Source organism: Desmodus rotundus, chromosome X, assembly GCF_022682495.2.
Source record: "Desmodus rotundus isolate HL8 chromosome X, HLdesRot8A.1, whole genome shotgun sequence".
Classification (NCBI taxonomy): Eukaryota; Metazoa; Chordata; class Mammalia; order Chiroptera; family Phyllostomidae; genus Desmodus; species Desmodus rotundus.
The window spans coordinates 3930449-3955008 of NC_071400.1; the positions used below are offsets into that span (position 1 = coordinate 3930449).

Consider the following 24560-nt stretch of genomic DNA (forward strand, 5'->3'; position numbering starts at 1 on the left):
CACACCAGCCAGGGCTGAAGACCATTTTTCAATTGCCCCACAGTCCCCTCTTCTCCAAGTTAAGCCATCTCAGCTCCTTTACTCTTTCTTTGAACATCTCTCTTTTTTTTAATCTTTCACTGTCTTTATTTTTTTAAAGATTTTATGTGTTTATTTTTAGAAAGAGGGCAAGGGGGAAAAAAAGAGGGAGAGAAATCTCGACGTGCAAGATACCAGATTTTACTAATGGGAAAATGGAGGTAAAGAAAGGTTAAATACTAGCCACGGTCAGAAAGCTCATGAGTGGCAGAGCTGAGCTTTGAAGCCGAGCAAATCTGCACGAGTTCATGTCATTCACCACAGCGCTGTACTGCCACCCCGGGTCTGATGCGAGAGCTCAGGAACAAATTAGGACAGAAAGGCCTGAGTGAATGCTGGTGCTGATGAGAACAACAATGCGTACACACCACTTGCAAGTTTGCATAGCGCTTTCCTCACCTGTGGACTCGGTTGGTCCTCATAAGAATGGGCTGAGGGAGGAAGCACTGGTTGTGTCAAAGGCTAGAAGATGGGTCTGTCCAAGATGACTGGGGTGGGGCCTGGAGGCAAGGGGACATCCTTCCTGCTCCAATAATGACTTGGAGAGTCAAAACGGATTTCAGCCCTGCCAATGACATGGACCTCTCCAATGAAGGCTGCGGATTAGGCTTCTGAGCCCACCGAGCAGGGTTGAACGACTGCTCCCTGGGAGTTTATAGCAAGGAATTTCGCCATTCTATTCCATGGTTACTCAGTATCACTGCAGAGCTATATGAACCCCTCAACCTGTTCCAATAAGGAAACATGGAAATAAGTATTGTGATGATTAGTTAGCAGCAGTATCTCATTCAGTTCCTCTATAAAAATCACCACGAAGTACCAAAACCCAAACAGGAGGGGGTTGTGGCATCTCTGCCTCTATCCTCAGGCCGAACGCAGTCTCTCTCTCTCCCTCTGTGTCTCTCTCCCTCTGTGTCTCTCTGTCTCTGTGTCTCTCTTTCTCTTTCTCTATTTCCACCTCTGTCTCTCTCTTTCCGGGATACATACTCACAGCTATTCTCTTATTCTCTTCAGGTTAGCTTATCCATGGCAATTCAAGCTCATTTACTAGCTGTGTGCCCTTGAGCAAGTTGAACTGCTCAGAGCTTTGGGGAATTTTCCATCTGTAAAACGCAGATACCAGTAACTACCTCCTACAAAATGCCTGGCATATAGTAGGTACTCAGTAACTGGAAACTGAGTCAGAGGTGGTAGCACCTGCTGGATGGCAGGAAGGGAGTGTGTCAGGATGAAGGAATGTGTGTTGGAAAGTGGCAGTGTTTCCACGGCTCCGGGACTCTGAGATGGGCTGACTCTTTAGGCATTCTGCGTGCGTCAGGCAGCACCAGCGCTCTTCTGCAGGCTATTACATAACTCACAAGACAAAACAACTCTCCTCTGCTATTAGGACTTCCTTGGACATCAAGGCTGCTGCAAAAGCACTCATTTCCAATCCTCATCTCGTTTCCGTCTTCCTCCAACCCCCACTGATTCCAAAGCCTTTCGCTCACTTGCCCATGCCCACTACCCCCTGTAAAACTGTGAAGCAACTTTTTCACTCACTGCCCATTGGGTCTCTAACGAATTAAAACAACACATTTTCCTCAATTACCCTCCTCCTATGGACAGATAACAAGTGTGCGCTGTTGTAACAATGGATTCCCCAGGCAGTGATTTGAAACAAACCAGGGGCCCTGGCTGGTGTGGCTCAGTGGATTGAGTGCCAGCCTGCAAAACAAAGGGATGCTGTTCGATTCCCACTCGGGGCACACGCCTGGGTTGCGGGCCAGGTCCCCAGTAGGGGGTGCTTGAGAGGCAACCACACATCGATGTTTCTCTCTCTCCCTCCCTTCCCCTGTCTAAAAATAAAATCTTTCAAAAATTTTTTGTTAAAAAATAACCAGGGGATTGAAGATGACCTACACAGACTATTGACATATTTTAATTAAATAAAAAAATATAAAAACGAACTGTTATGCTGCAGACACGGTGGTGCTGCTGATGTGTCTTGTTAGTGCAATATTTATCTTCTGACCAAGTGACGAGAAGACTCGTGCTTCCTTCTAACTGACAAGTCCCTGCTGCACTGTCTCTCCCCTGGGGCCACAGCTTGCAGCAGGTTCAGCTCTCTGCGCAGCCTGCAGCAAGAACAGCCTGGCAGAGGATGAGCAGCAGCGACGCAAAGACCCCTCAGGAACCCACCGCTCCACAATCTCAACTGACTACTGCAGATGAAGACAGACAGACAGACACAGAATAAACTATAGGGGAGGAATCGGATGCTTGGAGAAGACTCAGAAGAGGATACACAAGTTAAAGAACGAGTGGAAGACAAAAATAAAACAGAAGGGAAAAGTCAAGTAGGAGGGAGAGACAGACAGGCAGACATAGGAAGCAACTGACCATGAGGAAGGACAAAAGAAAGATTGGCTACGGGTGCGTGAGAATAAGAGAAACAATAAAACACGATAAAGGAAAAGGATAAAAAAGAGAAAACTAGCAAAAAGGGCTTTGAAGAGAGAGACAATGAGAACCAAAGGAAGAGAGAAAAAGCAAAAAGAGGCAGTTAAATGGGATTGAGTGGGGAGGGGTTTACCAGCAGGGCACTAACTAGCATGCTTCTTGCTTCACAGTAGGCCATCCTTTCTACTGTCACAATCTAATTGCATGTGACACCTGTCAGGACTGTGGCCTTGACACAGCAATGTGGAAGAGATCTGTTTTGATATTCACCACACACCTGTCAACATTTAAAAGCTGCGGTAACTAGGGGAAATTACCGAGGAAGATAAAGAAAAAGCCAGGAAGAGGCTTTGCAAGCCCAGAAGTTTTTCACAAAGTAAGGAGAGAAAAAGATGGAGAAGGACATGGTGGAGGGGGACAAAGGGAGGGGACAGAGGAAAGGAGAGAGAGAGGAAGAGAGGGAGGTGGGGGAAGATATACAGAGATATTGAGATAAAAAATACACATACACACCGTTTGAAACTAATTTTTGGTTTGGGATTAATAGCTTTACCATACGCTTGTCCAGCAAATGAAGGCAGTCCATTTTCCTGCACCTTCATCTCCCAAGCCTGCATCCAGCTGCCCACAGCTACAACTTCAGCCTCTACCCAGGTTCTCTTAAATCACCACTTGGGAGATTGGAAGGAAATCCATGTTTCCTAGCCCCTCTGCCTCCCACCCTGCCCGCCACTCTAAACTCTCAGTACCTTCCTGGGCCACCCCACACTCTGTTATGTTTACCCTGATACGTGAGAGTTGGGTTGCCAGGCTAGAGACTGGAGGCTCGTTGTCCAGCCGCCATAGCAACAGCGTGGGATTCTGCTCACAGTTGAACAATGGTACCTGGGCTATGGTCTGAAGAGGCTTATTTCCTTGAGGTGAAGATTTCTATAAAGAGGGAAAGGAGCAGGCGAGGGAGAAAGAGAGAATAACTTGCCCAATTCCTACCCAATTACTTTTCTACCAAGCTCATTTATCATTATGTGTCTCTTAAAAATATGACTCATTATTCAATTAGTTTGGCCCAAAGAGTCTCCAGTTGCATATTAGTTTTCAAGTATCAGACAATTAACACATTCAGTAGTTATCTAAATATAGCCAAGTTAATTGAAAGAAAGCAAAACTTAGGGTCAGGCAGACCCTCCAATTTTCCCTCTCCCTATGCTCCCGAATGCTCTGTTCCTACCTCGTTGGTGGCATGTGTAACATGTTCCCAATTAGAAATGGTTTTCCAGACTCTTGAACTGAATTCTGTGTTTCTTTTTTTTTTTAAGATTTTATTTATTTATTTTTAGAGAGAGGGGAAGAGAGACAGAAAGAAAGGAAGAGAAACATCCATGTGTGATTGCTTCTCTTGCGCCCCCTACTGGAGACCTGGTCTGCAAGCCAGGCATGTGCCCTGACTGGGAATTGAATCGGCAACCTTTTGCTTCACAGTCCAGTGCTCAATCCACTGAGCCAAACCAGCCAGGGTGGATTCTGTGTTTCTTAAAGGTAACCATGCCCTTAGTATCTGCGTTGCCTAAGAAATGCATAAGTATGGGCCTTAACAAATATTTGTTTCAGAATTAGAGTGCTTTCCTGCCAGGTGAAATCCTGTGGGCCCAATCACCTTTTAGATGGGCAGTGTAACTCTTCTCCTATTGGTGGGAGAGGAAAGAGAAACAAACAGAAAACTTAACATGTACTGGGCACCTATATGTCAGGCACCTGGTCCTTTTCATATGCACTGTTTTCTCCAATTCTAGAAATAATCCTAGGCAGTACATATTATTATCTTTATTTGCTTTCAGGTCCTGAGAGGTTGAGTGACTTGCTCATTGCCACACAGCTCATCACTACCAGGGCCTAGATTTGGATGCAGATCTATTCACTTGCAAAGTCCATGCACACTCGTATCTCTAGACTACCTTACCTCCCAAGGTTAGTAACGTGTCTTTTTTTTTTTTTAAGATTTTATTTATTTTTAGAGAGAGGAAAAGAGAGGGAGAGAAACACTGATGTGTGGTTGCCTCTGGTGCATCCCCTACTGGGGGCCTGGCCTGCAACCCCGGCATGTGCCTTGACTGGGCATCAAACAGGAGACCCTTTAGTTCACAGGCCTGCATGCAACCCATTGAGCTGCACCAGCCAGGGCTAAAGGAGAGGTTAATAAACTCTCCTTGGGTCTTAGGCACTGTGTGGTGCTAGGTCTCCCGCTGTCCTTGGGCAATAACACTGAGTCTCAGAGACTCCCAAGATTTTCTTTTCGACTCTACCCTCTTTCCCAAAGTTTAAACCGAATCATGACCACCTTCTGAGCCTCTCCACATGGATGTGGTGTGGCCGTCTGAAACCCAACCTGGCCAAAATTTAACTCACTGACTTCCCCTCCACACCTCCAAATTCTTCCATTCCTGCACCTACTCCTCTCTCCAGCATGACAAGATGTCAGCTTCACTGGTAATCAGGGAACTGCAAACTTTAACAACCATAAAATACCATTTTAGCCCTATGAGCATGGCAGAAAAATTAAGGTCTGATGATATCACATGTTAGTGAGAGAACAGGAATGCTTTTACTTTTACATGCTGCTAGGAAGCAGGGGCGGGGAGACCTAAATAGCCTTTTGAAGGTTATTTGATAGAATCTGTTCAAGTTTTATATATGACTAACCTAAAAATAAGCAATTCTAGCCCTGGCTGGTGCAGCTCAGTGGATTGAGCAGGGGCCTGCAAATCAAAGGGTCGCTGGTTCGATTCCCACTCAGGGCACAGGCCTGGGTTGCAGGCCAGGTCCCCAGTGGAGGGTATGTGAGAGGCAACCACACACCGATGGTTCTCTCCCTCTTTTTCTCCCTCCCTCCCCCTCTCTATAAATAAATAAAATCTTTTTTTAAAAAAGAAAGAAATCCACGAGCCAATCTCCTGCTTCATTTTTGACTCCTAGCACAATTTTTCTGACAATATTTGATTCAACCTTATTTCCTACTTTTGCGGTCCAGTAACCTATAATTATCAGCATGTCTTTTTTTGGGGGGGGGAGGGCATTGTTAGAGCCAATTCTTTCTGGCTACTCATGGAAAAGCTTTCAGTTTCATCTTCATTCTCTGTAGTTGGAACACAGCCTTGAATGATGGTATGTTAAAAGGTTTCCCTAGAAGTCTGATTGATATTATTCACTCAGACCTTGCCTTGTAGCTCCTAACTACCTGTGCTACATCTTGTCTCAATATTAAAGCCACTCAGTTTCTTCTGAGCTCGTCATTTGCAGACTGGAACACTTTGGAGTGGCCTGAGGAAATGTCCCATTGCAGTTCATTTGGAGCAATTTTCCTACTTTACAATATCCAGTTTACCACAGTTCGCGTTTCTTACATTCCATGTTCCGATTATATGTGCTATGAGGCATTGCACGTGTCGTAGTTTCCTTGCACCTTTCTGCACACCAGCCACTAGACATCCTTCCAGCTCTGACCTAAGTTGGGCCCTTAGCAACAATGCTAGTCGTACTTGTTCTCTGCTCGTCCCAGGGAACTAAGGGCTTTCAGACCTGGGAGTCTTGCCTTTCAGCACTCTCTCCGATTTCATTCTGGACTGTATCATCATAGGGTTTTCAAGGTAAAATAAGAGGGAAACGAAAGGAGAATAAGAAAAGAAAATGTAGCAGTGGTTTACCACCGCCTTCTGCTGCTCAGTGTGTGGGTCCAAACCGCATGCACAGTCTGTGGTGCTGCCATCACCACGTGTCTCCGAACAGTAAGCACCCCTGTGATTCCATGCGCTCTACTGCTTCACGTTTCCTGCTGTTGCCCTGAGGGAAGGCTGAGAATTCTTTTTCTGTCCCGGCAGCAAGTGGTTTCCTTAAATAATGCTGATCAGGAAGAATATCTCATCCTGTGCACTTTAGAGCCAATTCCAGTAGGCTTGTTCCAAGGATCAAAAAGAATAAAAAGATGCCAGTTTTATGAAACAAAACAAACGAAAACAAAGAAAAAACAAGGACTCTAAACCTATAGGCAACATTTCACTTTAGACGCATGTTGAGCATGACCATGTAGATGGTAAAACCCATCAAAGATGCTTCTGTGAAACTAAAGAGAGAGGTAAGTACATCAAGAAAATAATAGAACAGCAGAGAGAGGTAAGAATACACGTAAGGAAGTTGGAGTTAAATTAGAAATATCAACATAAGGTCCTGATTTTGAAAAGTTTCTCCCATACATTCCAGAAGCTGGCAACACAGATGAGGCCAGAACAGGAGAACTATACTACAAGGTTGTCAGGGGAGTGAGGAGGATGAACTTACGATTCCCTAAACACACTTCTGTACCTTTTTGCACTACATACCATGTGTATGTTTTATCTATTAAAACTGAACCAACAGCCCTGGCTGGTGTGGCTCAGTGGATTGAGTGCCAGCCTGTGAACCAAAGGGTCACTGGTTCAATTCCCAGTCAGGGCACATGCCTGGGTTGCAGGCCAGGACCCCAAGGAGGGGGTGCGCGACATGCAACCACGCACTGATGTTTCTCTCCCTCTCTTTCTTCCTCCCTTCCTCTCTCTAAAAATTAATAAAATAAAATCTTAAAAAAATGAATCAACAGCCTTGGCTGGTGTGGCTCAGTGGATTCAGCGCCGGCCTGCGAACCAAAGGGGTGACCCAGTTTGATTCCCAGTCAGGGCACATGCCTGGGTTGTGGGCCAGGTCCCCAGTAGGGGACATGTGAGAGGCAACCACACATGGATGTTCCTCTCTCTCTCATTCTCCCTCCCTTTCCCTGTCTCTAAAAACAAATAAAGAAAATATTTGTTTAAGATTTTAAAAATATTTTTAACTATTTTTTGTATTTTAAAAATATTTTTTAAAGAGAGGGAGAAAGAGGGGGAGAGAAACATCGATGTAAGAGAGAAACATTGATCAGTTGCCTCTCACACACGCCCCACCCACAGGACCAAACCCACAACCCAGACCTGTGCCCTGACTGAGAACTGAATAGGCACCCTTTCAGTTTGCAGGACAGCACCCAACCCACTGAGCCATACTAGCCAGGGCTCTCTGTATTATTTCTTACCACTGCATGTGGAATCTACAATTATCTCAATTAAAATTTTCAGCTGAAAAGGAAAAAGAAAAGAAAGAAAATAGAAATGATGTCACGGGCCAAGTAGCAGTGGATAAAGATGAGCCTGACTAGCCATGGGCGGCACTGGGGGTGGGGGGTGAGTAGAGATCTCTGGGGCTGGGCAGTGGGTCTGGGGAATCCAGGAACTAGGAAAGTGTCATTTCAGAGCAAGGTGGAGGTGAGGAGTTTGTCATGCAAGACATTCCGTAGGATTTCTCTTGGCGTCCTTACCCTCAGTACCCACAGTCCTCAGGCCTGGCACGCAGGCCACACGAGCTACTGTAGGATCAGCCTCGATAAGGTCTCTGGGGTGGCTGCAACCAGGGACTGTGACAATATCCCCATGATGAAACTAATAGATGTGACATTCTGGGTACACCAATTAACAACAGCCATGCATGACAGCTGAAATGTCCCGCATATTATAATAATGGCTTGTCTGCCCCACAATTCTAAAGTAGCCTCTCTTCCTGCCTGCTGCCTGAAACATGAAAGCCAAAGCTCAGGGCCTTGCGTGTTTCCTCACACTCTGAGGAAGGTTTTAGCTCAAAAGGAAATGCTGAGGCGTGTGCATTTGTTTCCTATTGCTGCTGTAACACTTTACCACAGATCTAATGGTTTAAAATGACACAACACAAATTTATTGCCTTACAGTTCTGGAGGTCTGAAGTCCAAAATGGGTCCTAATGAGCTATAATCAGGTGTTGTTCCTTCAGAAACACACAGCTGCCTTGCTTCAAGAGGCTGCAGGGGAGAATGTCTTCCCTTGCCTTTTCCAGCTTGTAAAAGCCATCTGGATTCCTTGTCTCAAGGCTCCTTCCTCCGTCTTTTAAGTCTTCAGAGCAACACTTGCCAATCTCTCTCTGTGACCCTGACCCTCCCGTCTCCATCATCACATCGCTCTTTGCCTTTCTTACCTCTGTTTTCCTTTATAAAGACCTTGGGGAATTGCGTTGGGTGCAAACAAATAGACTCAACCCTAATCTCATGATCCATAAACCAATCACATCTACAAACTCTCTTTTTTAAAGATTTATTTATTTATTTATGTTTAGAAAGAGGGGAAGGGAAGGAGAAAGAGAGGGAGAGAAACATCAATGTGTGGTTGCCTCTCACGCGCCCCCCACCGGGGACCAGGTCTGCAACCCAGGCATGTGCCCTGACTGGGAATCGAACCAGCGACCCTTTTGTTCACAGGCACACGTTCAACCCACTGAGCTACATCAGCCAGAGCCTACAAACTCTCTTTTGCCATAGAAGGCAACATATTCACAGGTTCTGGATACTGGGACAAGGGCGTCTTTGGGTGGCCGTTATTTTGCACAGCATAGTACAGAAGGGAGGATCAAGGCTGAGAATTCCCCCAAAGTAGAGTGTGAAAGATGGAGAGAGGATAGAGTGCAGAACACTGGGTCCTGACAAGAACAGAGGTTGAGTTCTGCCCTCTCAGATTTCCCATCTAACTAGGCATGGGCTTTAAGTACCACAGCAAGATCAGAGCATACAGCAGGTGCTCAATCAATGGCTTGGTATCCTTCCTTGGACACTCCATAGCCTCTCTGGTCAGCACTGGGCTTCCAGACATTCTTTCAGGGCCCAGCTCAAAAGTGAACTCTCTATAAATAATTTCGCAGGACCCTCCTCTGCCTCCTTCCCAACCAGTCAGATGTAACTCACTGTCCGGGAGTTCACGGCACACATATGACTTCTATTTAGGTCCTCTAAACTTTGTCTATAAATGGGGAACTGGCCAAGAATGGAGTTCCTGAACTGGCGGGGGTGACTGATCCTAAATACCAAGGACATTTGTTACTTCACAATGGAAGTAAGGAAGAGTATGTTCGTAGTACAGGCAAATCCCTTAGGTCGGGGCTGTCAAACTCATTTTCGCTGGGGGCCACAGCAGCCCCCGTGGTTGCCTTCAAAGGGCCAAAAGTACTTTTAGGGCTGTATACATGTAACTACTCTTTTAACAGTTAAGCAAGAGCTCGGAGCTGCCGCCAGGTAGAAATAAGGTGCCGGGGCGGGATAAAACCAGGTGGAGGGCCAGATTCAGCCCTTGGGCCTTGTGTTTTCCACCTGTGCCTTAGGGCATCTCTTACTATTACCACGTCCTGTGATTAAAGTCAATAGAAAACTACAACAACCCAATCCAGGTAGGACTACTACTAGTCCAAACCCTTCAGAAATGAAGGTCTAGGCCACCACATCAAGTCAAGAACCACAACCACCTAAGGACAAGGGAATAGTAAATGGGTAGTGGAAGAAGGTGGTTATGAATCCCGGCGGTGACCATGGAGCAGTCACAGAAACGAGGATTGTAACTGTCATGAGTATTTCCTTCTTATTCTGTTGTAAATGTGTTTGTGCAGGTGTTTCTCAAAGACTATTTTTTGATGAGATTAACACTGTAATATGTAGAGGAAAGCAGACTGCCCTCTATAATGCAGGTTGCCCCCATCCAATCAGTTAAAGGCTTTAACAGAACAAAAGACAGACCCTCCCACAGGTAATAGAGAATTCTCCAGCAGACTGACTTGCGCCTTTATTTAGAACTTGGGATCTTCTCCTTTATGGCCTTCTAACTGAACATTGGCTCCCGCTGGGTCTCCAGCCCACTGACCCTCTGCGATTGTACTTGCCAGCCTCCCCCATTATGCGATCCAATTCTTTATAATGATTCTATATGTGTGCATAAGTACAAATATGTATTGTTTCTGTTTCTTTGGAGAACTCTAATACAGACTGGGACAGGGGCACTGATCACAAGTTAGAGGAGATCATGTCTCTTCCCCCTACTAGAGTAGGAGCTGAGGGCAAGACTGGGGGTGACCCCTCCCTGTATCCCAGGGCTCAGCACAGAACCTGGAACAAGGTAGGCACTCAATCAATCCTTAGCAAGTAGATCATAATAAATTAATTAGCCCTGGCTGGTGTAGCTCAGTGGATTGACTGCTGGCCTGCGAACCAAAGGGTCGCTGGTTTAATTCCCAGTCAGGGCACATGCCTCAGTTGAGAGCCAGGTCCCCAGTAGGGGGCGTGCAAGAGGCAACCACACATTGATGTTTCCCTCTCTGAGTCCCTTCCCCTCTCTAAAAGTAAATAAATGAAATCTTTTAAAAAATTAATTAATTAACTAAGCAATCAGTCCTAGGCATACTCTTTGTCTTCAGAGAATTCTGCATCTGGCCAATGCCACCTGTATGCTTCTTTAAGGAGGTTGGAGAGCACGAGACTATTTCAGAAACCCAGGAAATTCTATTGGCTGTGCTACCTAGAGTGGTCCTGAAGCCACAGTGTAAGAAACAGCTTATCACTTTCTGGTAGTTTCGATAGATCAATAGAAAATAGTGGTTCTCTGCCCTGGCTAGCATGGCTCAGTGGATTGAGTGGATTGGTTGAGTGCCTGTGAACCAAAGGGTCACTGGTTTGATTCCCAGTCAGGGCACAAACCTGGGCTGTGGGCCAGGTCCCCAGTAGGGGGCTTGGGAGACACAAGCACACACAATGTTTCTCTCCCTCTCTCCCTCCCTTCTCCTCTCTCTAAAGATGAATAAATAAAACCTTTTAAAAAAAATTTTACAAAGAAAAAAAAAGAAAATAGTGCTTCTCAACCTAAATGTAAAAGGCATTTCATCACAGGCATCATAATAAATGGAAACAGTTTTCAGTACTCAGGTACTTTGTCTCTCCGCCTCCAGCAACTTATATTCAAGTCCTTTCAGAAGCTTTTATAGAGCAGCAGGGAGGATAACCCGGCAATCTGCCTGACATACCTACTGCAGTGTTACTACTAATCTTCAAGATGCTCTAAATTACATTATTCCTAAATATAACAAGAGCAAATGCCCACTGGGCACACGGCACACACCAGATTCCTTGCTTAGATATTCACATATATTAATTAATTGAATCCTCATAACAGCCCTAAGCAGTAAGTACTATTATTATTCATAGTTTATGGAAAAGGAAATTGAGACACAGAAAGGTGAAATAATTTGTCTGAGGTCCCATGGGTAATAAGTAGCAGACCTAACATTCATACACCACTGTCTAGCTCTTCATCATTATGCTGTTATTATATATTAGTCACTTGGAGACCAGGCCCCAAAGTGATCTGCCATAGTCCTGCCATAATCCAGGGCAGAAATCCAGCTCCACTTTGGATTCCTAAGTGAGGTATATTTGTGTGCTGGGGAGAAGTGCAAGGAGGGTGCGGAGTGCTGTGCAAAACCACTTTGGGGCCCAAGGAAAAAGGAAAAATCAGGAATACTGATCCGAGCTTTATATAAATTTTTGATACTTTGTTAAATGCAGATTTATGCATTCATTTCAATTGTTTTAAATATATTAAAATGCGATTTATCCTTATTTGTCAGTATTTGGGGCACTCCTTTAAATTTTGTGCCCAACGCAAGTGCAGTAGTCCCAGCCCTGGCACTAGGTGGGGCAGAAGGAAAAGAACCTATTTCCTGAGGAAACCACACAACGGTGGGGGCCTAGCTCTATGAAGACAGCTATGGGGAGCAATTTGGCCACTAGAACATGTGTTGGTTAAGGCTGAAAGGATCTCTGAGGGCATCCAGTTAAACTTTCTTATGCCCAGCAGAAGAAACTAAGACGTAGGGATGGGAGAATAGACCTGCGAGTGACCCGAGGCCAGCGATAGAGCCCGGGGCTCCTGACTCCTTGTTCCTACTCTTTCTACCACTTGCCATCACAAGGGGTCTTTGAGGCCTGCGGTATAATAACAAAATAAATATTTGGTCTTTGTCCCTTGTTCCCGGCAGGAGAGTTCCTAAAACCCTAGGGATCTCCAGAATGACAGGAGTACGTTGTATATGCTAATGAGAGAACTGGTGGATGGGGGTCCCTAGGTAGCTTCCGGATGGGGGCTGGTCACCAGAAAGACCAAATCATGTGAATAGAGAATTTGAACTTTCAGAGCCCCCACCCCGCAACTTCATGGATGGGAGAGGGGTCTGAGACTGAGTTCAATCACCCGAAACCAATGATTTGATCAACCATGCCAGCACAATGAAATTTGCATAAACCCCCCTAAATAGCAGGGGTCACACAGCTTCCAGGTCAGCGAACACATGGAGGTGCTGGGAGGAGAGCGTCCAGAGAGGGCATGGGAGCTACCTTTACATCTCTGCCATGTGGCTCTTCCTCAGTTGTAGCCTTTATAATAAGCCAGTAATAGTAAGTAAAGCCCTTTCCTGAGTTTTGTGAGGTGTTCTAGTGAATTATCAAACCTTGTGGGGGTAGTCAGAACCTCCAAATTTTAGCCAGAAGTGGCAGTAATCCAGAGACCCAGACTCACTACTTGTCTGAAGTGAGGGCAGTCTTGTGGGACTGATCTGTGAAACCTGTGTAGTGTGAGGCTAATTCTGTGTACTTTTTGTCAGAATTAAATTGTAGGACACCCATGTGGTGCCAAAGAATCGTAGAATTCATTGGTATCAAGAGTGGAACCAAAACCAGCCTCTCAGGTCCTTCTGCCAGCCCAGGTAGGAGATAGAAACCCCTATCTGTCTGACTCCAGAACCCAATTTATGAATCTTACGCCAAGTGGTTGGGTGAGGAAAGCTTCCTTAGGAAAGGGGCTTCTGGGAGAGTGTGGTTCCTCTACTTCTTCTTTTTTTTTTTTAAGATTTTATTTATTTATTTTTAGAGACAAGGGAAGGAAAGGAGAAAGAGATGGAGAGAAACATCAGTGTGTGGTTGCATCTCACGCACCCCCTACTGGGGACCTGGCCCACAACCCAGGTATGTGCCCTGACTGGGAATCGAACTGCTGACCCTTTGGTTTGCAGGCCCGTGCTCAACCCACTGAGCTACACCAGCCGGGGGGGGGGGGTTCCTCTACTTGTAAAGCTCATAGTGAGCTATAGAAATGATGGAAGTATAACAGTTTGATGACAGTTACATTACTCCTAGCTCTGAGTTCTCCACAATCTGAAGCCCCTATAACAGGTAGCCAGGGATAAGGCTGAGAAGAGCATTCTCTATCGATTCTACCTTCCTGGGAAAATGCAAATAGTGCCAGATCCTCCAGGTCCCTGGATAACCTATGTCTGCCATCTGAGCAAGAACATGAAAGCTGCTCTCAATGCTGAACTTCTCTCCAACTCCAAATGTTCCTGAAAGCCCTGAGACCTCAGAGCTTCAGAAGATAATTATCGCCCTGGCACTTCCTGAAACTTTCCGATTGGATGTCAAGTATTATCAACCTCACTGGGACCCCCGCCCTCTAAGGCTCTTTTGAATTTTTGCCAGGATGTCCACCACCGAATCCACGCATCTTGAAGTTCCCTTAGCCTGGTGTGCTGATTCTTGCCTTCATGTGTTTAGCCTCTCTTGGCCTGGAAAGAGGTTTCCACCCCTATCCGTCTCAGCACTCCTACCTGTTTCAGATCTCTTGATCATTTATTTACATCACATCCTCTGGAATTAACCTTGACTTCTTCCAACAGAATTACGCACTTCTTCTACAGATATGGGCCCAAGCCTTTTTCTTGAGACGTGTCACATCACTGTGATTCCTCATTGGCTTATTGTTTGCCCATGATCAGACTGTGAACTCCTGGAAAGTGTAATGTCTTTTTAAATTCTGTATCCCAGAAGCCAGCTCACTTCCTCGAACACAGTCTCTGTTTTATGAATGAACGAACGAATGAATGAATGAATGAATGAATAAACAAGCCTACTGGATGTCTTAGAGAAAATCATTTCACTTCTCTGTAAATTTGCAAGATTCAAAACAGGGATCGTGACTGCCTAAATTTAACTTCCGGGAGGAAGTTTGGCTGGTATTTTGAATGGTGACACATGAGCGTTGCAGAAGAGAAAACAAACCACTGAGGGTGAGCCAACGATACTTTGCCCTCACAGCACTGGGCATGGGGTACTGGCCTCACCTGCAGTGTCTCCCCATCAGAGCTCTCTCACTTGCTAAGTTGAAGCCACTGTCATAGCTGAGATCGTCGGCGGATGCTCAGTCTAGTGGGGGTGGTGAAGACAGAACCTGGGCAGCTCCACATGCTTAAAGACTTACTGTGGATATTCTGCCATCTTCCCCAAGTGAGAATAGATATCAGGACACTGGGCTTGGAGCCACAGGAAGGTCCACCCTGACTCTGTTATCCACTTGCTTTTTGACCTTGGGAAAAGTCCTTTCTTTTCTCTCAGCCCCAAGGTAGCTAGCTGTGTGGGATTTAAATGGCACTGTATGTTTCAAAGTATATACCTCTCTTAGCTATGAGGTATGCACACATGTAAAGAGTACCTCCTTTTGACTCCTGGTACTATTCATAAGAGCCCGGCTGGAACTGAGTGCTCCCGGGGCACCAGGAGAGTGATTCCCTCCTGGCTGTGACGCCTACCCTCTTCCCAGGCCGGGGCCCTCCGCTCTGCTCTGCCTATTTAATCCCTTACCATCCTTCAGGGCCCAGCTCAAATTCCACCCTCTCGAAGAAGTCTTGAATATTGCAACCTACCAGTAAACTCTTCTTCTTAACATATCTTGAATTAGTCCCTTTAAAAGCATTTTGCTCCCGACTCTGGATTCTTTGGGGTTCTAAAGGAGAGAGAGACCATAGATCTAGGTCCTGCATCCTGGTTCGGGGTCCTGCAGAATATCTGACTCTGCCATTTCTCAGCAGGGAGGCTTGACGCAAGTTAACGGGGGTGGGATTTATTGCCAGGGCTGCCATGAGGTGAAATCAAATCTTTGGATTTGAAAGCATTTTGTAAAATGTCAAAGAGATCTAAGCTATTATTATCACTATTATAGGAGAATAAAGAGCTGAGTAAGGCTGCCAAAATAGGTGCTTAAACATTTGAAACCCTGTGGATGCCAGAGCCCACCCCCCGCAAGGTTTTCTGGGTGATACCCATCACTCCACTAAGACCGCTGAGTGGAGAGATTTTATGCTGCCAGAACCACCTCCCTGGATTTCAATTCTTGGGGCCTTTCCAAGGCTGGCTTCCCCAGGGAAAGGGCCTTGTCACAATTCACTAATTGCTAGGTTTGAGCATGCGCAAGTTACCAATTAGGCCAATGCTGATCACTTGTTCTCTGAGTAAAAAAGAGACCCAGCATGGGGACCTGGCGGAAATAAAAGAACTGCCCAGACCTGCCTGTCATTGCCCTTTTATTTGGAAGAATAGACCAACCTGAGCCTGAACCAAGGAACACAAATGAGGGAAGGCTGGCAGGAGGACCAGGGAGCAACGGTGGGAGCAAGAGAAGGCCAGCCAAGTGCCATAGACCTTTTCCTCTGGGCCTCACTTTGCAACTCCCAAACTAAAACAAAATAAAACAAAAACCCCTCAACTTCACGCCACATGTCCTTGGTCAAGAGTCTCTAGATGGTGACTGCCATGAGACAGGCCTGAACTGCTGTGACTAAAAGCTGATTTCTCAGCAGAAATACGCTAGTGGGAAGGTGGTAGTAGTGAAAGGTAGGCTCCTAGGGCTAGATCTCTCTGGGGGTTGCGCTCTCAGCTGCCATCACTCGCCAGGGCTTAGCCACAGAGCTATATAGCCTTATATGTCCAAACACACTTGCTCCCAGATAGACGAACTCAGGCACACACAGACACACCTGTACACACCCCCAAGGGAAAAGACGCAAATGGACAGGCCCATAGATCCAAACACACACGAAAAAGCACCAGATGTCAAAGCATCCAAGATACACTCAGACAAAAGGATGGAAAATATACTTGCACACAAACACAGGTACACACACGTGTGCAGAGAGTTTAACTAGGAAAAGATACTACAGTCATACTCACGGACACCCACACACGCACCCACAAAGTATTTTAATAGGCATGTAGATGGGCAAAGGTGCATATATTGGCATACATGGGCAGGCATGCGCATGCACAAAGATACAGCAAGAAAGCTGCTACACTTACAAAAGTTCCCATAAATACTCAACAGACACGGCTGCGAACACATGGAGGTCAAGAAGCCTGCTAACACTGAATGTTTAAGCACCAGTTATTATGTTTGCATTTATGAAACATCTTCTCCAAGGGAATGCCCATAAATAAGCCACTGGTTAGCACCGGAGATGATCATGAACCTGTGGGATATAATCAAAGAAAACCCAAGTTCCCAGGGTTTAACCTCTCACACCTCTCCCATCCGCCACAGTAAAGGCAGCGAAAGACAATGGCGGCAGCAGCATGCATGGAAGCCATAAAAAGTTGTCGATTCATCTCCTAGAAAAAATTAACCTCAGGGAAAAACGGTGAATGTTCCCAACTTTGATGTAGCCATATAATAATAGCTCAACCCCCCATTTTAAAATCGGTTTCATTGCACATGTTGGAAGCTCCAATACCTGTAGTGTATATAGAAAAAGGAAAACTTAGAGGAAATAAATGGTCCTGGAAGTCTGGCTAGTTCCACAGGAATAAGAAAGAGGTCTTACTTCAGTAACTTGCTTGTTTCCTGGTTCCTGGGGCTTCCAGTATCCACCAACGTTCTTGCAGGTTTCTGGCATCTTCGAGCCCTGGTCCAAGTTACCTGTGGTGAGAGAATACCCTTTAGGCTGAGTCCAGACCTCAGCTTTTGTTGTTTTGCTCATCCTCACCTGAGGACGTTGTTTCATTACTTTTAGAGAGAGGAAGGGAGAGAGAGAAACATCGACGAGAAAGAGAAGCATTGATTAGTTGCTTCTTTTTTTTTTAAGGAGATGAAGAAGTTTTATAATTTTTTAATTTTTTATTCTTTTTTAAAGATTTTTATTTATTTATTTTTAGAGAGAGGGGAAGGGAGGGAGAAAGAGAGGGAGAGAAACATCAGTGTGAGAGAGATACTTCAATGGCTTGTCTCTCACACGCCCCCCTGCTGGGCACCTGGCCCATAACCCAGGCATGTGCCCTGACTGGGAATCAAACTGGCAACCCTTTCGTTCGCAGGCTGGTGCTCAATCCATTGAGCCACACGAGCCGGGGCTCACCAGATCTCTTAAAACATGCAATACCTGACTATTTAGACAGGGGCAGTGACCTCTTTTCCCTTGACAATAGCCAACACAACCACAGCCGTCCAGTGTGAACGGATCAAAATTACAGTTTTTGTTGTCAGATCGGTGAAATATATATTTTTTGGTGTGCTGCATAATTTTGGTATTTACTTTATGTGTGCCATGAAATGAAAAAGGTCAAAACTCGCTGCTCCAGTTCAACGCCAACCCATACCCACCCCCAGTGGAAGGGACAGGGCCGCAGTGGAAAATGATCGGAATGTTACTGCCAAAACAGGCCTCTGAGTCAGCCAGGCTCCCAGAGCTCAGCCAATAGGTAGGATGACATGTGTGAGTATACCGCAGTGGGAATGATTCGGAGATTCTGGCCCTTTCAAGTAGAAGAATCCTATTTTATTTGGGAAGTAAATATTGAATTGTAATATTAGCGTATTTATTGACTATCAACTACAGGCATACTTCAGAGATGTTATGGATTTGGTCTCAGGTCATTAAAATAAAGCGAGTATCACAATAAAGTGAGTCATAATCTTTTTGCTTATCGAGGATCTTGCCTCCAATTCGTCAAGAACGCAACATCTGGGAGTGCAATAAAACGAGGCGTGCCTGTATGTAAAGGATCTGGATAGGTATAAGATGCAACCCTAACTCTGAGTGGTTTATTTTCTTTGCCATTTTTATCATTCCAATCCAGTTTTATAGCTTCTCAGAGTTTATAAAGCACCTGTATGTTTGTGGCCCTTTTGAGACTTACAGCATTGACTGTGAGGTTCCAATTATTATCCTAATATTAGAGATAAGAAAACTAGGTCTCAAAGGGATCAAGTGACTTATTCCAGATTACACATCTAATTAGTGACAGAGTCAAGATTGAAATCCAGGTATGTCGGACTTCAAAAGTCTTGCCTTTTCCAACACACCAGGCTATGAGAAGGCAAACTCCACTGACCTTCTAATTTCACTCAGTAAGTGTTTGGTGAGTGAGTGAGTGGGTAAGTGAATAATACATAGTGAGAGGAAGTAGCTCATGCACTAGGGCAGATTCGAGCTGAGCCAGACAGCAGTATGCGAGTGTGCTTGTAGGGAAAGTGCTGCAGCAGAGGGGAAAGGGAACCCACCATCAGTGACCGCCACAGTGTCAGGAACTGTGGCAGGGACAGCCATCGATTCCATTTCACTCATTCCTCACCATGATCCTGGGAGTCAGATCTCATATAGCTTCTCATTGCTCAGATGGGGAAACTGAGGTCCTGAGAGGTTATGCAACTTGTCCAAGGTGGTAGAACAGAAATTTGAATAGAAATTTGAATAGAACAGAATTTGGATAGAAATCTGGTTTCTATCCAACTTCAAAGTTTTACATTCAACTCCAATTCTTTACACTCTACTGGTCTGCCCAGGGAAGCTGCAGATTAGACGCTGAGAAAAAGGGTCCTGGCTGGTGTGGCTCAGTGGATTGAGCGTGGTGGGCTTGCGAACCAAAGGGTGGCCAGTTTGACCCCCAGTCAGGGCACATGTGTGGATTGCAGGCCAGGTCCCCCAGTAAGGGGCACACAAGAGCAACTACACATGGATATTTCTCTCCTTCTTTCTCCTTCCCTTCTCCTTTGTCTAAAAATAAATAAAAATAAAATCTTTGAAGAAAAAAGAAGCTGAAAGAAAAGGACTAAGAGGAGTAGAGGAAGACAGAAAGGCAGAGATCAAGTACTAGAAAACAAACTAAATTCCATTGGGCTCTGAGCAAGATGGAGGTAAAGCAGGTAGTACACATAATGGGGATCGGGTCCTTAGATCCCATTCCTAGCAGGGTCAGGGATAAAAAAGAAGCTGGATGACAACTGGCTTCCCAAATGGGATCCTGATGTCATCGTCCTTTCTAGGGGTATTTTTAGCCCAAGTGTCTTTTCGGGATCTTGAGAAGCAGAGCCACAACATGGGAGCCACTTATATTCCAGAGGTGAGAGCGGCCGAAGCGATGACAAGACCTGTGCTAATGTCAGGGGTACATTTTCCCACCCGTGGCCTATAAATAAGTCCAGAGCAGTCCCCAAGGTAGGTATTATTAACATTTTAGCATCTATCCACTGCTGACAATCAGGAGAGGCTGCGGGGCACTCTCTCGCACTTGGAGTGGAGGGGCAGCAGCTGCTAAAACGCCTCTGCCTTGCCAGAGGTTGGGCTCATTTCCAAAAAGGGAGGGAGGGCATAGGGAAACCGCTGTGCCAAGATACCTTGGCCTGACTCCCCAGGGGATTGTGAGAGAGTCCCTTATTTTCAGGCAGAAGGCTTGGAAAACATGGCAGGCATCTGCTGCTACCGTGATGACTTAGTTTGTATCCAACACCTGCAGGTTCCTTAGGGGGGAAGGATGTGGCTGGCAATCACAATACAGGTGCGCTCCATTGGAACCAAGTCTTGGCATTCCAACATTTCAGACTTTGCTCTAGAACTGCAGTTGAAATCACACTCTAGCCCTGGCTGGTGTGGCTCAGTGGATTAAGTGCCACCCTATAAACCGCAAGGTCACGGGTTCAATTCCCAGTTAGGGCACATGCCTGGGTTGTGGGCAGATCCACAGTCAGGGGTGTGGGAGAGGCAACTGATCAGTGTTTCTTTCCCTCTCTTTCTCCCTCCCTGTGTGCTCTCTAAAAATAAATAAATAAAATCCTTTTTTTTAATTAAAAAAAAAAAATCATACTCTACCATGGTGGAAAGTCAGGAGGTTGAAGCCCTAAGTCATAATTCTGTTATGAAGTGACTTATGACCTTGGGCAAGTCCTTTCCCCTGTCTGAGACTGTTTCCCCATTCATAAAACTAGAGGGCCCTCTAAGGACTCCCCTAGTCCCGACACAGAAGAATGATTTCCCTGGTTTGAGAATTCTTTACTCTGCTTTTACCACCTCCCTGGTTTCTGGATATTTCTGCGGAAGATGATGCTACAAAAGCCCCAAGCCTGTGATATCTTTGGCTCCTAACTTCCTGGGATGCTGGCAAGGAGTTACAGTGTTGGAAATAAGCTCCAAGTCAAAGCACCTCACACATCCTGCACATGGGGAGGAAGGAGGATAGAAGAGAAAAGAAGTAGCAAGTCTACAGCAGCCTTTGGGGTTGGCGGAAACTGTGGGGCATGGGAAAGTGAAAGGAGGGCTCGCAGGGCTTGTACAGACTACACACAGCTTTGGAAAGAAATGTCCTCAAGGTCTTGTGTGTCCTCGCACTCATGCAAATTCTGTTTCTGTAAAGAGGACTGGGGTGGGGCTGGGGGGCTTTGAGGGTATGGTGTTGGGCCCATGGCCAAGAGAGCATGGATTCTCCCAGATGGAATAGAAGATGGAGCTTTACTTTTCAGTGACAAGTATGGGGACTGGCCTCGTTGAGACAAGGAAGGTGCATATAAGAGCCCTGTCACCTGGCTGGTATGCTCAGTGGATTGAGTGCCGGCCTGTGAACCAAAGGGTTGCTGGTTCAATTCCCAGTTGGGGCACATGCCTGGGTTGCGGGCCAGGTCCCCAGTGGGGAACACGTGGGAGGCAACCACACATTGATGTTTCTGTCCCTCTCTTCCTCCCTCCCTTCCCCTCTCTAAAATAAAAAAAAAATTTAATAAATAAAATCTTAAAAAAAAAGAGCGCTGTGGAGAAAGCGCACAGAAGGAACTGGAGCTTGGAAGCCCTGGAAAGGATGAGGTATAGAGGGCCTGTGGCAAAAATGACACCTTGGGAGATGGGATATTTAAGTGCTCAAAGTTAAAGGGCCCTCCAAGTGAGGAGATTTGCCTTTTAGAAAAAGAACATGGAGAGGGGAAAGTCTATCCAGGGGTGTCCAACCTTTTGGCATCTCAGGGCCACACTGGAAGAAGAGTTGTCTTGGGCCACATGTTAAACACATTGTGACACATAATCACACACACAAAAATACCTCATGATGTTTTAAGTAAATTTACAATTTTGTGTGGGACCATGTTCATAGGCATCCTGTGCCGCATGCGGCCCATGGGCCACAGGTTGGACCCCTGTGGTTCCAGGGCATCACTAAAGGTAGGTTTTCAGTACCAAAGAGGAAAAGCATTTGGGGACTAGAAGGAAGATGAAGGGGAAGGAAGGTAAATGCCAACATAGTCTATGAATGCCTGAGGCCTGCCTGGCATGTCCCATGTGCCACAGAAACCAGGGCATAGAAGGCATACCTGTGCCAAGCTGCGGGGGTCTGCTCACGTACAGTTGATCCAGCTCCAGGGGGATGCTCTGTGAGATAGGCAGAGACTGGCATTTTGCCAGGAGGATTTTCAGGGGTGGAGTCCTTGGTGGTGGTTCAGCTGGGGGGATGAACTCCTGCAAAGGAAATTAATTAGGATTAGTAACTCCGTGGAGGTGGGGAGTAGGCCAATACTTGGCTTGAACAGCAGAGCTTTCCATTTTGAAATATCATCTGGTCCAGCACCCAAATCCAGGCATGGTTACAATGATCATCAGTAAGCAGAGATCCAACCACCAACAGCCTAAAAGACATCAGGCAGTAGCAAAAATACAAATCAGGCAATTGATTTAAGGAAGACAGCATCTATTTGTTTCTCCTTTGGGGGGCATGTTTTGTGTTTAGTTTGCATTGGGATTGGGGGCGTGAGGATTCTGCACTTGCTATCGACATTAACCTTTGCTCAGTGTGAGATCTGGGGAAATGAATTCATCTGTCTGAGTCTCAGTTTCCTCATGTGCATAAAACGGACAGTGATAATACCTACCCTGCGGATTTGCTAGGATGAGGATGTGAGACAATGCACACAAAGCCCATAAGAAAGTACTTTAAAAAGTGTGTGCATGTCTATGAAAGAAAGACAATGAGACAGGAAGTGGGAGGAGGATGGGGGGGAGGGAGGGAGGGAGAGAGGGAGAGAGACAGAGAGCCTCTTTTGCCAACAGAACATCTTAACTTAAGACCAAGTACAAGTCTTCTCTTTTGATATTAACATAGCCAGCTGTTTTCATCTGAAATCCTTCTTTCGGTTCCAAAATCCTGACCTACAAATGGAAAAAGAGAAAAGGAACTAACATCTGCAAACTATCCGTGGAGTAGCTGGTGTGTATCAGATATCCTGCTAAGTATGCGTACTCATGCCATCTCATGTAGTCTTTAAAACCACTCCACATAAGGTAGATAGTAGCCCATTTCACAGTAAGGAAACCAAGTCTCAGAAAAGATAAATGAGTTTCCAGAGGTCACATAACTTTTAAATGTTAAGATCTATCCGACTACACACCTGCCACACTGTCTTTGTAAATAAAAGTTCCTAGGCCCCTACATCCTTCAACATCCCCCTGTAACCCTGCTAAGCCACCAACACAGTACAGGTTTCTTTCGCCTGTATCATTCATCCCTAAAAGGGTTGGATGTGGGGAGCGGTTCACAGTTTGGATGAGCCTGGGGAAGGGTCTCTGCCTACTTGGTAACCCAATTTCCAAGGGCAGAGACCAGCTACCAAAGTCAGTTCATTCTTTTTTTATATAAAGATTTTATTTATTTATTTTTAGAGAGAGGGGAAGGAAGGGAGGGAGAAAGAGACAGAGAGAAATATCAAGGTGTGATTGCCTCTCGCGCGCCCCAAATTGGGGACCTGGCCCTCAACTCAGGCATGTGCCCTGACCGGGAATCAAACCGGTGACCCTTTGGTTTGCAGGCCAGTGCTCAAGCCACTGAGCCACACCAGCCAGGGCTGAAAGTCAGTTCATTCTTATACACAGCAAAAGTTACTTACTAGGAAGTACTAAAAATAGAGGTTCAGATGGTGCAGGAGACTGCACTGAATCTGTGTGAATTCTAAGATACGGTCTCAAGGTTGCTTTTTACCACTTTCCCTAACCCTAACCTGTTCTTTACTTTGTCTCATAGGCCTATACTGTCTTGAAGCTAGAAGCTCACTTGTAAGTCATATACTCTTTGAACAGATGGGGAAGAGAAACTGAGGTTGTTTGTCTTTGAGTCTAAATTTTCCTTTTCAGATAAAGATATCAGTCATTGGATTAGAGCCCACCCTAATCCATTATGATCTCTCTTGATTACATCTGCAAAGACCCTATTTCGAAATAAGGTCAGGTTTACAGGAACTGAGATTTAGGACTTGAGGATCTGTTTGGATGGTCACAATTCTACCCAATACAGTAGGAAACTGAAGTTTGCAGATGGACCAGAACTAAGCAGCTTGAAGCTTAGAGGACAGGAGTAGGGGTCCCCAGAGCTGGAAAAGGGTAAAAAAGACAGGGGAGAGGCACCATTTGTACTTAAGCTAAGGCCCATCCAGAATTAAGGTTACAATTTCTGTAGTCCACAATATCTTTAAAGAAAATCTACTACCCAGCTGCCCCAATTGGGGCTCCTGTAGCCTCAACTTCACAATTTGGTGTGTCCACAAATACCGTGATGTAGTAACCATTTTTGAACTTCTCTCTTCTTTGTCCAGTGCCCTTGAGGGTGTGGACAACAGAACCCACAGCAGCGTGACAACCTTGCTCTCTTAGGTAGTGCCCTGCCCACCCCTCCATTGCGCTCTGCCAGGGGGCCACTGGGAAAGAGAAGCTGAGCCCATAGTGTGGGCAGGGATTGATGGGGGGAGGGGGAGAACAGAGAAGAGAGGCCATAATAGTTAGAAATTTGGCTAACCCTGACTGTAATTTCCTTCACCGCCAATAGGTTGTGCTATCAGCTCGGAAATGTACAAGAGCTAAGAGACTGAGGAGATTGGGTTGAAAAATTCTCAAGATATTCTAACTGGAGTGAAAGGCACTGACATTAAGGGCCAGAATTCTACCATGGACTCACTTTGCATCCGTAGACAAGGCTCAGTCTCTTCAGCTGTGGTATGTGGACAATAGCCATTGCCTTAGCTGCT

At 45.7% G+C, this 24560-nt stretch overlaps 1 protein-coding gene across 2 annotated transcripts in view; it reads right to left on the minus strand.

Moving 5' to 3' along the window:
• Positions 1–24560, minus strand: part of ARHGEF9 (Cdc42 guanine nucleotide exchange factor 9) — a 205477-nt gene that overhangs the window by 175733 nt on the left and 5184 nt on the right. For both annotated transcript variants that reach the window (XM_053917170.2, XM_053917171.2), the window contains exons 2-3: positions 21864–22008; positions 17119–17213 (exon numbers count right to left, since the gene is read on the minus strand). In XM_053917170.2, coding sequence (XP_053773145.1) covers positions 17119–17213; positions 21864–22008 — 240 coding nt within the window. The remainder of the gene's footprint in view (positions 1–17118; positions 17214–21863; positions 22009–24560) is intronic.